Source organism: Rhodnius prolixus, unplaced genomic scaffold (assembly GCF_049639745.1).
Source record: "Rhodnius prolixus isolate KJV_2025 unplaced genomic scaffold, Rpr scaffold_9, whole genome shotgun sequence".
In the NCBI taxonomy this organism is placed as follows: Eukaryota; Metazoa; Arthropoda; class Insecta; order Hemiptera; family Reduviidae; genus Rhodnius; species Rhodnius prolixus.
This window is the reverse complement of record NW_027411604.1, coordinates 22,870,315-22,885,975: the sequence shown is the minus strand read 5'-3', so window position 1 is coordinate 22,885,975 and position 15,661 is coordinate 22,870,315. Positions and strand designations below refer to the sequence as shown.

General features: G+C 29.2%; 2 protein-coding genes across 3 annotated transcripts in view; both read left to right on the top strand.

Annotated features, from left to right (window-relative positions):
- LOC141454647 (uncharacterized) overlaps positions 1-3,090 on the top strand; it is a 75,857-nt gene extending 72,767 nt beyond the window's left edge. For both annotated transcript variants that reach the window (XM_074129106.1, XM_074129107.1), the window contains exons 14-15: positions 197-319; positions 1,210-3,090. In XM_074129106.1, the coding sequence (XP_073985207.1) occupies positions 197-319; positions 1,210-1,331 (245 nt within the window). In that variant the 3' untranslated portion in view covers positions 1,332-3,090. The remainder of the gene's footprint in view (positions 1-196; positions 320-1,209) is intronic.
- Positions 3,091-6,493: 3,403 nt separating this feature from the next.
- Positions 6,494-10,958, top strand: LOC141454697 (uncharacterized). Its single transcript, XM_074129214.1, has 5 exons — positions 6,494-6,684; positions 6,853-7,082; positions 7,420-7,708; positions 9,352-9,489; positions 10,625-10,958. The coding sequence occupies exons 1-5, from the start codon at positions 6,606-6,608 to the stop codon at positions 10,879-10,881; spliced, it is 993 nt and encodes a 330-aa protein (XP_073985315.1). The 5' UTR covers positions 6,494-6,605; the 3' UTR covers positions 10,882-10,958.
- Positions 10,959-15,661: the final 4,703 nt, after the last annotated feature.

Below are 15,661 nucleotides of genomic sequence, written 5' to 3'. Positions count from 1 at the left end.
CTCTTCAAAAATGAAACTTACGGTTCACATTTGAATTGCATAAACCTCACAAAATTATTATAAAATGGATGAGACACTTATTTGACCGATATTAGGAGGTTAAAGGTATTTTCAGAAATAAATAAATAGAATAGAAGAGTAAGATTAATTTAGACGAATTGTTATTCATACAATATTTTGATTTTTCTTTTTTTAGACAAATGGAAATGCAAATTTGATGAACTGAGATGCCAAAGTAGTGGTCAATGTATACCTATTTTGTGGAAGTGTGATGGAAAAGGTGATTGCAGAAACAATGAAGATGAATTTGGATGCAGAGGTTAGTTTATTATTAAAGATATATATTCAATTAATCCACTATGCAACTAATGCTTTATATGATGTTCATTCAAACACGACTTTTTACCAAAACAAAGCCGAACTTTGCAGATAGTATAGCACTGTCCTTCAGCGCACTGTTCCTTGAAATGTTTAAGTTCCATGTTTTGACCCAATTGTTTGTAAACAATATATGAATTAACAACAGCTGCATCCAAATAATAGAACAGTATGTGGTGCCACCATTTTTTACTATCGGTCAAGTTTATAATAAATATAAAAATTATTTCACTTATTTTCGCATTTACCACTGATGCATAGCACTGCCAACTGAATGAAAAACTTTAAATAACATATTAAGCTGTATGTGTGAATAACTTCAACTCTTCGAGGTGGGTTAAAATATATCCCACCATGCAGCAAAAGGTGGGACAGTTTTTAACCCACCTAGCCGCAAAGAGTTAAAGAAGCTTCTCACTATAACAACATACCCTTTATTAATTATTAGTATTAAGGTGATTAGGTCAACAACATCTGAGGAAGTCTTATTCAGAGTACAGCGCTCTGTCTTTTTCAGTGCTCTGCAGGCCTCCATTCAGAGCAAAGTGGTGTTACTCGCTTGCTATCTCGAAGTAACTTCATTTCCAAGCCAAAAGCTTCGGTCCATAGGTAAAAGGTTGTTCGTTGAATTACTCGGACTAGCCATCGTCTCTGGGTCTCAATGAGTAGATGCCCAGAACTTCCAAGGAGCTTTCTCACATCGCCCCCCTCCCAAAAAAAAATTATGAATTTTATTTATATGCGGGTTTTGAACCGTAGACCAGCCACTTGCAATAACAAATCTGTCAACTTATAAGTTATTATTATTTAATCCTATTTCTTTTTGTTTAGAATCCTGCGAAAATGATGAATTCTTTTGCCCAGAAGGACGCTGCATACCACATAGTGATAAATGTAACGGTGTAAATGACTGTTTAAAAGGTGAAGATGAAACACATTGCGATTCCACCTGAGCCATAATAATTGTTTAATATTTTATAGAAGACTGCTATTGAACGAGAAGAAGATACAACATTTGTGAATATTTCTATAATTAATGGTTTTTTTCCTCTTTTTTTTTGTTACCCACAATTGTAAAATAGTAAGTTTTAGCGTTATAGTAAACTTTAGCATTCTTGTCCTTTCTTTTTTTGTTGTGACTTCTATCGTTTTTGTTCTTCAGCATCTGTTTCTAAAGACTTGTACATATGTAAGATTATATAGTTCTGTTACCTAATGGAGTCGACATTAAATAATATTTTTTAAAAAATAATTAAGTCGTTTTAATATCTTATTGTACTTTATTTAAGCAAAATAATTATATTGAAGTATGTATAGTGCATTAATTTTATCATGCAAGTCAATGAAGGTGTGATAAAACATTCTATATGTAGTTGGTCGTAGATACAAAGCGGCTTTGAAATTCGTAACACCTAGAAAAAAAAAATACATTATCCGTAAAAACTTGTTGGTAAATCTGAATTTAATAAAATGAGTTCTCAAAGTCAGCGGTATTCAACCGTTTAGATTTTCAGGTAAGATAATAAAATGAAATAAAATTAGAATTAACATCAAATGAACTACATATAGCTGAGATCTCGCTTGAAATTTTGATTTTCAATAAACATTTATGACTTTTAACCGCGTGCACATTCAACAAACTCCTAATTTTACGCGAGATTCAGACTTAACTTTTTCGAACCCTAGTGTGCATAACTAGATCTAAAAGCCATGTTAACACTTCCATAAATAAATAAAAGGTCAAAAACTTATACTTTTAGGTTTGTTTTTAGGGCATTAGACGTTTCTAATGTTAAATAACACACTTGGGCCTCATTCATAAAAATTCAAAAATTGTTCAGTTCTACCTAACAAGTTAAATCTTTTGGCAGCTAGTGTTGTACATATTATTCTGTACTATAGGTAAATATCTATAAATATATATTGTTTTTGATGAATGTAGTGTTGTGTGGTCTTATTGTATGAACGTATGTGAGTATTTTTATTATTTTTTCGTTGCTAAAATATATTTAATTAATAGATTGAAATAAAACGAGCTTCCACGTTAAAAAACAAATTAAAAAACTGTTATTACCAAAAGAAATTAAATAAGTATTGAAAGAATTGAGAGCTTTGAGCAAAAAAAATATTTTTTGTTTCATAGAACTATATTTTTCTGTGTCGTATAAATATGTATAAGCTTTTATTTGCTAAACTTGTGCATTATATATTTGTTTTTAATTTTAAATGGACTATGTTCCTATGAATATTCGTCGATCATTTGTTTTGGTAACATGTTTGTTATATATGTGTAACATTTTTACAAGTTTTCTAATAATTCGTTATTTCCAATACAACGAATTCATAGAAAATGTATTGATTAAAAAATTAAAAATATAAGGTTTAGTAAAAAACGAATTGATACAGAATAATTAATTACAACACAAATATGGAGGTAAATTATTTTTTAAAGAATTATTTATAATACAGTTTGTAATTTATAGAGAATGTGTTAATGAGATGAGTACATGAGATGATTCAGATCGTATTTAAGATCCATGCTCAATGGTACCTTGTAAATTTATCCTCTTCTATGTATTATAAATGAATCTCTGTACCTAGTTCGGTTAAAAAAATTTTGTATAAAAAGAAATTAATATCTTATTGTTGACATATACAGTTTCAAATAAATTGTTTTAAACTTCAAAAAAAATAAATTTTTAGTTTATTCAAGGCATATCCCTTAATAATTCCCACTTGCACAAACTTTTTTAGTTATGTAGTATTACAGCAGAAATCAAAACTTTTTTTCCGTTAAAGCTGCATTAGGTAAGTTACTGTTACTGTAATTACTGTTAAAATTAGTTTTATGTTGATTGAAAAATTAAACGTCAATTGTGAATAAAATTGAACTATTTTTAGTCAAGCCAAACATTTTTTAATTCATTTTCATCAAAAAAAGTTAGAAGACAATAGAATTAGAAATTAGAATTATAATAATGGAAAATTTAAATGTGATGTACTTTTCAGTCAATCTTAATGTTAAATCATTTGGATATTTTTTGGAAATATATATTTCATATTCATTGAATAAACAGATTTAGGTTCTCTAAAAAATTATTGTAACGTACATATCGATGCTTTAATTTAATTACAGTCACATTTATTTAATTTTTATGAACACTATAAGTTATACGTCTCATGTATTTCTGTAGTTTTTATAATTAAAATTAAATAATTTTGGACAAAATTGAATTTTTTTTTTATGGAAATTAAATAAAATGGTTTATTTTGGTTGCAATTAACTAAATAAACTAATTATTTATAAATTTATGGCAGTAAGTGTAACTTGACTAGTACACGTTTAGTAAAAAAGTAATATTGCAACAAAGGAGTCATTCAAATTCATATAATTTACAGTCACTGTTTTACAGTGCTACAAGTTCATTCTCCGTTTAAAAATGTTAACTTTAATTTTTATTTTCCATTTTATTACTTTAATTCCTGTAAGATGAAAATGTATCTTTAGAAACGGTTGAATTTTAATTTGTAGTGTCTTTGGATAGATAAAAAAAAAACTAATAATGTGAAAGCTATGCTATCTAGTAGCGCTTGCTAACACTACAAAGAAATTGTAGTTTTACAAATCGCCGCTAGATGGTATGAAAATCTACTTTTACACGATTATTGAACCCAGTAATGTGTATTCAATTAAACAATATACAATTTTAATAAACTTAAATGCAAATTTTTAGCATGTAAAAATCAAAATATTATTTAGAATAAACACTTACCTTTATTATTTTAAATTTACAAGTAAATACTTTCATTTAACAACATCAAAGTAATGTAATTACTTATGATATTCTTCTTAGAATCTAAGAGTTTATCTGTGACTTAGATAAACTATAAAAGTCGAAGTAGCTGAAGTGTTGAAACTACTTACTTTAATGCCAAAATTATCTATCCTATTATGATAAAAATACTATTTACAACTATATTTTCCAATAAATAATTAAGATAATTTACAATTTGCATTATCAGTTATTTCTTAAGTTTAGTAAGATTTGCACTTCATTTGTGATTTCACCTTATTAGTAATGCCTTCTGATTATGTAGACAATAGCAACACAAAGAATATATAGACGATATAAAAAAAAATTGCAAAGAAAATATTTGAAGCTTGCACTTACCAAGATATACTGGTTCAGGTAAAATTGGCCGATTCACCAATAAGTTGATCATTTGTTAGGAAGCTGATAATTGTCGTTTAAAATCCATTGCAAAAAATATTTAGATAAATTCTAGATCTGGTTCCATGAGTATGCTATAACCGAAAATAAAAAAATGCAATCAAATTATTCATACATTTGAATCTAAACATAAAGTATTTCCAAAATTTCTGTTATACAGCAATACCAAAATATACAAAATTTATAATATTGAAGTTAATATTTGCTACAAAGGAGATTTAAATTTACTAGCTGCAATAATTAAACTCTTAGTTTATATTTAAGTTACATATTTGAAGTGAAGTATGCAGCCAGTTAAAAGCACGGAATAAAAATGCTAATGTACTATATTATTTTTTATTATAATTAGACAGTGCTTGTTTGTCTGGCGATTGTAAAAAGTACACTTGGTAATTTTGTTACAATATTACGATCACAGGGCAGTAAGTTTACAATCTTCTAGGAGGAGAAAACTAAGGGCTCGAGTACAATTATTGATCTAAATTTACTCTTGCAAAAAGGCAAACATCGGGCTTAGAGAAGCCAAGATTGTCTCCCTTGCCATAAATTGGCGGAGTTTTGTTTTTTCGCCTTCATATTAAAGAAGCTTCTTTAATATGAAAGAAACATCATAACCATTAATTATTAAGGCGTCTAAGTCAACAACAACTGAGGAAGTCTTTGTTAGAGTCTAGTTCTGCAGGCCTTCGTACAGAAGAAAGTGATATTACTCACTTGCTGTTCTCAGAAACTTCATTTCAAAGTCACAAGCTTCGGATCGTAAATAAAAGGTTGTTGGTTGAAGCATTAGGCATGCAACTTGAAATCAGTTATTTAGACTATTAATGGACTTTATTTGACATTAAAGCTCTTTTTTAATAGCGCTCTCGTCAAGCAGCCAAGGAAGACTAAAAATTAAAAGTTTTTGGGCTCTGAATCAGTATTTAAATTTAAAATTATCATGGCATCGTGAAGATTATTACAAACAGATCAATGTCAGTCTCAAGAACCAATACACAGTTTAGAGTGATAATTGGAAAATATTCTTTTTTAGTAATAAAAACAAAAAAACGCAATCATTTCTTTAAGGCCTCACACTGTTCGAACCGCTAAATTTGATCAGCATAACATGAAATTGATCTGCAAACTGATCCGAAGAGACTACATTGAGTGCTAGTTTAGTGAAAGTTACTCTGCGCTTTAAGCAAAGGCGAGGAATTAAAATAACTCCTACATACTAAAAATGATGGTTTCAGTCTCTTGCTGGCCAAAACGCCATCTCTCAGCAGTTGATGCTGATAACTTACCATCCTTCTGAATATATTTGGACTTAGAAAGATTTAAATACAATAACCACTTCTTGTAATAATTTTCAAGGATATTTATATTTCTTTGCAGCTAGAGCGATCCTGAATGTGTCTCTTACATCAGATCGATATGTAACATTCTCAATCTAAATCCTAATTCCAGCTCTGCTTTTCTAAGACATACCACAATAAGTTGTAAGGGAGGATATATATGATACTTTTTTTACCGATCATACTGCCCAAAAGAATTAAAACCTGAACAGTTGCACAAAAAAGGATTCAACCTTATACATTAAGAATTCATTATGAGATGCATTGCTTTTCCAGGATGAGTTCCAAACCCAGGAAGGGAATAAGTGCATCTTCTTTTATTACATTGTCTAAATGTTAAATTCGAATATCTTTATCCAGAATGCATAAATAACAAATTCCAAACTCCCAATTTCTTTAATGAGTAAAATAGCTGGTCTGTATCTTAAATCGTCGTTTAATAAAACCGAAATAATCTCCAACGCAAACTGCGAGTGTGATGGACTTGGTTTTTGTTTTACCAATTGATGACGCATTGATGACGTCACTTTATAAGAAGAACAGTCATATGTAATGGTTGTGAACCTGAACAGTGATCATTTAACAGAAGAACTCGAGGAAACAAGTGGTTAATTTCAAGTTATGCATATATTTTTTAATATAACAATAACTTCAGCCAATGGGGTTTAACACAAAAGTAATCTTTGCTTTATCATTATTTACCCACAATTGTTGCAATTCGTCAAACTATAAAAAATGTAAGTAAATATCAATGTTTACATTTATTGGTTAGGAATGGGCAGCATCTATTCAATTTTTCTGACTGACTATGTCGGAAATAGTTTCTGATTATTTTGTTTTTAAATTTTGAGCAGCCTTTTAAATTTTTCGTCTTTATTTATCGAGTTGAAATATTTGATTTTTAGATGATTTAGAAAAGGACAGTGTATGTAAACAGGAATTAAATGTTGGACAAGGAAATCGTTCCAGTATTATTGTAAAACATTGGGGCAAGTTGGACGATTGGGATGGAAAGAAGGATTTTGAGTGTACATTTTTTGTGAAAGCAAATTTTGAGATGGGCTTATTTGCAGTTATACAGAAAATGAATTTAAGAAAAGAAAAAGATACCGATCATTGCATTGACTATATAAAAGTAAGATTCTGTGATTCATACTCTGGTTCTACGTACTCATATTGCATTGAGAATATGTTAAGTGCTCTTATCTCTTGTATTAAATAAAATTCATGTTAATAATTTTTGCCAGTTTTATGTCAAAAAGTAAAAAACCATTAGGAGTTTCCATATGTAATTGTTAGAAGTTTATTTTGATAACATAGAATTTTAGGAAGAATTATTTAACATGAAATTTAATTTAACTAGCGAACAGTTAACTCTTTCTAAATGATTTTAATAGAAGCATTACACTCTTTCCGCTCCATAATACGTTTTAATATAGTGCAATATAATTATTGAAAGATATTTTTTTTAGTTTAGGCATGGTAAAAAGAAGAAAATCTGGACGGTACCTAAATGGATTGTAATAGATAAAAAAGATGATACTTGGTCTTCTCCTATTTGTGGCAAAGTAGACAGATTAGATGAACCATTGACAGCGGGTCCTGATTCGACAACAATTTCAAAGGAAACTGATCTAGCACCTAATTCATACCAACAGCCCGATGGAGAAATTGAAGTTAAATTACATATTTCCAAACTGAAGTTGCAAGAATCCTCTCCACAAGAATTGTCGATAGTAATTGCATTCACTTCGTATACCAGTAAGTTTCTTTTTAATAATAATTTATTATCATGGATATGTATTAAAAATGGAGGAAAAATTAGGTAGTGAAATAGAGTTCATGTAACAAGGACATTCTTCTTGTCGCCCTCTTTTTGTTTTTTGCTCTTGTTTAAAAATTTCTTACTGCCTTTTAGAGCCCACTACTTAGTTGATCCCTTGCCCAGGTCCTTTTTAACCCAGTGAACAAGGTTATTACATTGCGGAATCAGTGTTAGATCCGGTATCAGTATGCTGTTTCTGATATTGGAGCAAGTGTTGGACGTACACGCGATGTTACAATAATTTCTGTATGAAGTCTGGTTAAATTCTTAGTGTCTATTGTACACTTGATAGAAGCATAGTCAGCAGGTAAACGATATTTTTATTTATTCCTTCCATCTATAGTTTTCTGTGTAATCCTTATCGTTTTAAGAGCAGTTCTTTTAGTTACCCTTTGTAAATTAGACAATTTTCCACTTATAGTTTCGCATCTGCGTTGTGTATTTTTTTTAAATTTCAATTTATGTTTTTAATGAGTGCTAATTTTTGCACTTAAGAATTTAAAAGGATAAATTGAAGAGGGAATATTCAGCTTTCTGCTGCTGATATATCTTAGCTATCATTATTATCAAAATTACTGTTGAGAAGGTGGATGGAGATATGTTTCTCAAAAGTTGAGGTTTTCTCGGTTGATTTAGCAGCAACTAGAAATTTGGATTGATTCATTGCTCAAAAAGTTGGCAAGTGAAGTTAATGAAAAAATGAATTCTTCAATTACTTTTTGTCGGAGACTTTAATTCTTCTGTGGCATCTGCCGAATTTTATTACTAATAAGCCTATTAGTGAGAAGTGTATATAATTGATCGTGGGGTCCATTTTTACTCTATTTCTCCCTTCTACCGTTTCAGTTATATTTCTCAGGAGAGATCTGTTAGGAATTCGGTCTTGTTTCTATCGCCTTGCTGGCTGTTGTACTGCCTTTTTACATTACTTCTCTCTTCATTACTCACTCAATAAATTGCTTCGCCAAAAAAAAGAAGTTATTGTTTCAATTTTCTTGCTAATTTCTGAAAGTATTCTAGACTAGCAGTCTTGCCTTATCAGATACCATCTAATGTGATAGCTCATCTGTACGAGCTAATTAAATTTTTGTGAAACAATATAAATGAAGGTATCGTGTACGCTAGAAATCGTTAATATTTTTTCAAAATGTTTTAACGTGAGATATACTAGCACCAGCGTCTTAGAATAGAGACTAAAACTGATTCATTAATGTATAGTGTTATAAATAAAGTAAATTTGGGTGAGGATAACTCGAAAAACGCTCCCTTTTTTTACATTTTAGGTGGTTTATGATGTATTCAGATAGACTCACTAACAAGAACTGAACATATTTAATACAGTTATGTTGGGGAGTACCTTAAGATGGTAATAACCCATACATTGTAACAATTACATAATCTTCATCTTATAACTTTTTCGTACCAAAGGTTGAAAAAAAATCTCTGGCTCCCAATTCTGGATCGATATTTCTCTTTAGTTTTCTTATATCGAAATCTTTCACTATTGATTAATTTTAAATGCATTATCCTTCTCATTTAACAAATGTTGTAAAATCTTTTTAAATTATTAACATTACAGAATGTAAAGCGGACATGGGTGCCTACAAATCTTGTGGGCATGAGACTTGTATATATAAAGAATATTTTGATGACGAAATTGTAAATTGCCCATTTATTGACTGTTTAGATGAATCAGCATGTCCAAATTTGGAATTGGGTAAGTATAATCTATTATTTAAACTAGACTAAGTTTTTATAGTCTTTAAGTTGTCCAACATAAAGCCTGACTAAATAAAGTCCAAAACCTCGCCAAAGCGTGAAATGTCCAGCCATATTCATTGTTAACACGCAATACCTTCAACTCCCGCGTTCATCCCACTGCTAACTGGATAATTCCATTGAAGTCTTGTTGTACTCAATAACTGGTCAAATTTCAAACGTAAAGTTCTTAGAAAGAAAATCTTAAAATTCTAAAAAAGAACAATTACACTCGCTTTCCGAGGCTTCGATAGGTATTGCGGAGTACCTCCTATACTCTTCCAGGTATAACCTAATTAATTTTTACTATCCTGGCTCATCATTAATTTCCTCAGTATGTCTACCTGCCTCTTCCACGCAGGCTGCCCTTTTTTATGCAGTAACGTCAAGTTCTACAGAAGAATCATATGTACGTTCTGTAGCATATGATGAATGAATTGATTCCAGATGTTATTTCCATACACCCCTGTTTCTCTCAAACATTATATATCACGTTTATGTATTTGTATGTAATCATTGCTCTAAACTAATATTGCTAGTTTGAGAATTAGTCTACACATTTCATATTATCTATTAATAACTGTTTAAATAGACTTATCATGAATTATATAAAAAAACTTCATAATAGTAACACAATAACAGTGGCTACAAAGTTTGTTTTAGAATGTTTAAGAAAGCTGGTTAAGACTTATTTGTGAACAGGCATTTTCTGCTGTTCTAAGTATTAGATCATCATTACAGAAATTTGTTTTTCGTATTGTATTCTTTTATTAAAATCGATGCTGGACTATTTATAAAGATAATTATCCCTGTAACTACATTTATAGCATTTTTTTTTTTTTTTTTTTTAGCATAACAAGTTGTATTGAAATTAAAACTTGAATATGAGTCTCACTTCAATATTTCGGCCTTGTTTGAATGCCAAGGTGGACGAATGTTTATTTATGTTAGGAATCTTTCATTTTGCAAAATGACTTCTTTGTTTTCATAGTAGTGCAAAGGAAAATATTAAAGAAAACCGTTTCTATTAATGATGATAAAATAACAATCTTAGTAAATACACTTTTATTTATTTTAATCTCTATTTTTTCCAGATGAAACTGAAGGCAGCGGCCTTCTAAATACTAAAATAACCATCACAGCTGTATCTAGCATCTTCCTGTCATTTTTTTTATTTCTTGGGTGCATTATGTTATGTCGATGTATGGAAATAATGTGCTGGAAAGGAAATAATGCTGGAGCTGCTGATCGGGGAACAGAACTTTCTCAAGTAGAACCTACGGCACCTCCTCTACCTTCGCCAGATAAAGATTTACCACCGGCTTACGAAACACTTTTTCCAGAAGGTTGAAGGTTAATAACTTTTTGGCTTTTTATTTGTCTTGTTTAAATAGTTATAACAAATTATTTGATATTGTGATTTGATATTGTGCAAGCGTCAGATTAATTATTGTATTATTTCTTTAAGAATTCAACAAATTTGTGTCATGCTATTTTTGACTAGATTACGAGGGTATTGGCAAGAAAGCCTATGCCATCGCAATCTTGACGAAAATAGCTCTAGGGACGGAGTTTTATTATTGTTCTTAAGATTATCTCGAAATCATATAATTTATGTAAGAGAACTTGAAATAATTTAGTGAAAGTCACAAATCTTTATTATTATCAATATTAAGTCGAACGTTCTATCATTTATTTTACCACGCTTAATTAAAGTATTAAAAATTATTAATGGCGGCAATAACTATTTATAAAAGCAGTTTTATAAAATTTGCTGTCTTAAAAACAATATTGATAGAAAATTTGATTTCTTAGTTACATTTATTCTAAATTTTATCCCACTTATTTTGTGTTTTCTATAAATAGATCTTTCAAAAATTCAGTTTGTTCACAATTTTTTCAATTTCATTTTAGGATCAATAATTTTAATAGGATTTCCCAATTTTATTTAACAACCGTTATCGGAGGACCATTCATTGCGCTCCAGCTTGCATTTTGTTCTTCTGTTTACACGTATTCATTTCCCTTATAGTTCATTGTCCTTGTGTTACTTTTATCGTCAATCACCGTGTGTTATCGTCACCATTCTTGTGTTTCACTTTCCACTTTCCATCGTTACCATTTTTCTTGCCAATAAATAGGATAGTAGACAAATAGCTAAACAAGAATTGAATAAAATGTTAGCGTAAGGAAAGTATCTGATATTCAATTATCATCTATATCTAAATAATATTCTTCAAAAAAACAAGTCGCCCATCTGATTTTAAAGTGTACATAAATTACCTATTTCCTCGATTTGAAATATTTGGGTTGTAACTTCTAAATTTATTGATTTTTTGATCTTTATATTCCAATATTCAAGAGATTTTTCATACAATTTATTCTCTGATTGATTATAAACATTATAATAAATTTAGTGTTTGGTTAGGAGCATTAAGAAACCAGTGATTTGAATATTTTGTAAGCCAGATTCTCCTTTCATGTGGGATCAAATATCATGCATAAGTAACTGTTAAAAAAATAATACACTAATATCAGGGGAAACTTTTGAAAAGCTAAAGATTTTAAATTATATGTATAATATTAACTAAACTGTATTCTACAAAGTGTGATAAGAGTAAAGATACATATTTTTATATTAGTAGTATATAGTTTATTTAAATAATTATATAATCGTAGTATGTGAACATTTCTGCAAAACAAAATAGAAAATGGCTTCGGATGCCCAAACTTGATCACTTTCTAAATACTGTAAACTTTGCACCCAGTTAACATTTTTTTTTTTTTTCAATTGAATCATTCACGACTTAAGTCACCCTTTAGCTGTATTCTTAAAAAAAGTAAGGAGCGTGCTAAAGTTTTCTTGAGTTTACATTATCTGAATACATTGCGTGTCAATGGGGGGAAAACTTTATGTTTGTTGTGCCATATTTTTCTGAATAAAGCTGAACATCTGACGAAGATTTTTTTTTTCTTTTTTGGAAATGTAACGATTGGAGGACGTTGAACGGCTTAGTAACTCTTCAGAAAACTCTTTGATTAACTCTTCAAAAAACCGAACAATTTTGTGCCTTCATGTCTTAATGCCAAAGTGCCTTTTCACTTTCATGAATATACTGCAGGTGTGGCATGATATTTATTGCTATAAAAAGATTGTTCTGAAACATGAATTGATACTTTAGTTTCCTTAATATCTTAAATAAACCTTAAATTTGTGGATGTTGAGCGAATAAGTGGTTATCGGACATGAGAGATTAATTGGCAATTTACAGTAATATTTTCTACCTTGGTGAAACTTTACGAAACCAAAGTTTCTTCACAGCCTTTTATTTGAGATTTAAAAATTAGTAATCTTTACGTCATATTTAGTTTAATCAAAAGAAAAAGTCGTTTTATCAGGTAGCAGGTTATTATTATTATTATTATTTTCATGCAAGATTTTTAAACAACTCAGCAAATCATACTTAAAGAGGTTGAATGTAACTTAGCTGAAAAAAGAAGTTTGGAAGTCTCAGTGCACCTCATTGAGAGTTAGAATATTAAAATTCTTGTAGAAGATCTTCATAGATGCAACCTCGTACGATACCTGCTGGTGGATTTCATTAAAATTCATGATGTTTGGAAAACACTCGTGATAATGTTTGGAACGAAAACTTTTTGGTTTGTACCAATTATTGTCTAGAGATTATTATTTTTAAATTGATTTAATTGGCTGATGATGTATCTTTAGTTAACTAAAAACTTTTTACTAATGTAAAGAAAATGTTTACTTAGTAAATCATTCGTGACACTATTTTTTTCCCTGTTTTTCGTTAACAGCAGAATTTATTTCATAGGATTTAAACAATTTATTTCAATAATATTCAGAACCAAAACTCTAGTTTATTTCTGAAATTGGTAATGAAGGTAGACTTCAAGGTCGTGGTGATTAGAAGTAGTCGCTTGGCGCGTTCTCACCTCTTCTTTTTGTCATTTCACAAAATTTTAATTTTCAAGTAGCAGCTGTAAGTGTTTAGGTTAATGGCAAATATATGCTTAGCTGGCTGGTCTTCCAAAAAAAAAAAAAAATTATCTTCAATTAGGTGAATACAAAGCTCTCGATTTATGTCTTTTCCATTGAAAATAGGACAACTCCTTTTCTTACTCATCTAAAGAACATATTTCTTTATTATTATTATATTTAATGAAAGTATCTGTAAATAAATAGCACGGATTGCCTTTTCAAATTTTTAACTTCTAAAATTATCCATCATTTTTACACACTGAAATTTCAAGTTTTCATAATTAGATAAATGCTCTCAGCTGTAATGGTGTCGCTCAAAAACTCTTTTGGCAGGGTATTTGTTTACAAATAAAAAAAAAAAAAAGTGTGTATTAGAATAAAATTATTTTATAATCGTAATATTTTTGGTACTAAAATGGATAGGGTTAAGAAATTTGATATAAAGTGCTATCTACCAAATGTGTGAATTAATTGCATTTATTATATGTACGCGTTCCGAGTGTGAATGTTTGTGAGTTAATGGACATGTTTTACGAACAGATGTTTGTATAAAAATGTGGTTTTATTTCTTAATTTTGATTGCTATTAAATTTAAACTTATTGTGAATGTCATAAAATGAGTAATAAAAAATAACAAATTATTGTTTAATAATTTTAATAACATTTTTTTGTATTCAGGATGTGTACATATACATATGTTCAAATTTACTCATTTTGCGTTGTTTGCGTTTTTGAAATACTTTAAACGCACAAACGTTTCTTTTGTATTGAGATTCTTTAGTGATAACTAATGTTTATAAAACGTTTTATGAGAAGTGGTGGATGTCATAAAAAGTATTTTATTAAGAAATAAATGATACCACTTTTATTTATAACTTTATGAGCGGTTATCTTATAAAATTGAAATTCTTTTAAGTAGTTAAACTGCACACTTAAGTTATTTTCCGTAAATGTTTGTAACTATCTTTTTTTGCTCCCAAAAGAGTCCTTAATAAAGATATTATCAGCATCTTATTGAAATTTCTTTGTAGTTTATTAGTTTTTCATAAATTTTGAAGTATAAAGGGAAGCCAGTGCTGCTCCGTTAGAAAATTTCACTAAAATTCTTATTTCTGCAACAAAAATAATAGTTAATTAGCACAACATCCACTCAATAGATTCGTATTTTAGATCCAAATAAAAATGTTATTTTCCTAAATTGTGAAAAAAAAATTCTTTAAAAAGAAGTTACTGAAGAGACTGGTAAAATGTGCCACAACCAAATGAGAATATCCCACCACCAAAGGTTGAACATTTTAAATGTATATATTATTTTATTTGTACTTAGGAATAACTATAAGTCATTTTTGGTTTAACGAAACAATTAAGAGTACATTATTTTTATAATGTGTTGAAAATTTTAAGAACTTGTCAATTAACAATTCACATTTGTACATATTGGTCCATCGAAGAGTAACGTATTATTTATTTATTTTTTTGCTGGTTGTTGAATATGTAATTATTTCGTGCATTCCAAGTAGGTATTATTTTGTTGCTGATGTTACCTTTCCCATAATTCTCTGAATGAAAATATTGAGCTCTCTCCGGTGTATTTTCGTTTTGTTTTTTACAACTAATAGTTTTGTCTTCATTTCCTTTTGTATTTTTTTTTTGTAATTTTGTATTTAATCTAGATTTTTCATTGTGTGATATACCTTGTACGCCCTTTAGTACTTGTGATAAAAATAAGTATATATTATAGTTAAAAATATAAAAGAATGCATAAAACCTTAATGATCAATTGCGGTACTTGGTTGTATATGCAATTATTTTATTTATTATGTACAATATTTTGGCTGGATTTATGTATTATTTCATATGAATTTCTTATTTTATTGTTTGTCTTGTAAATTATTCATTCATAAAGTAGTTTTGTGTATGATCATCTAGTCCTAAATTGTCATGTTTGCATAAACCATTAACTATTCTTTTTAGCCTTTTTTATTTACTACATGGTCAATTTTCATCTTACTATGCTCTGCATAAAGTAACTATAAGCTTTAAAAAAAACGTTTGCGAATGTAGAGTGAAAAATTGCTCAGAATCATTTCTAAAAAAAAATAAAATACATTTTACATAAGTATTCAGC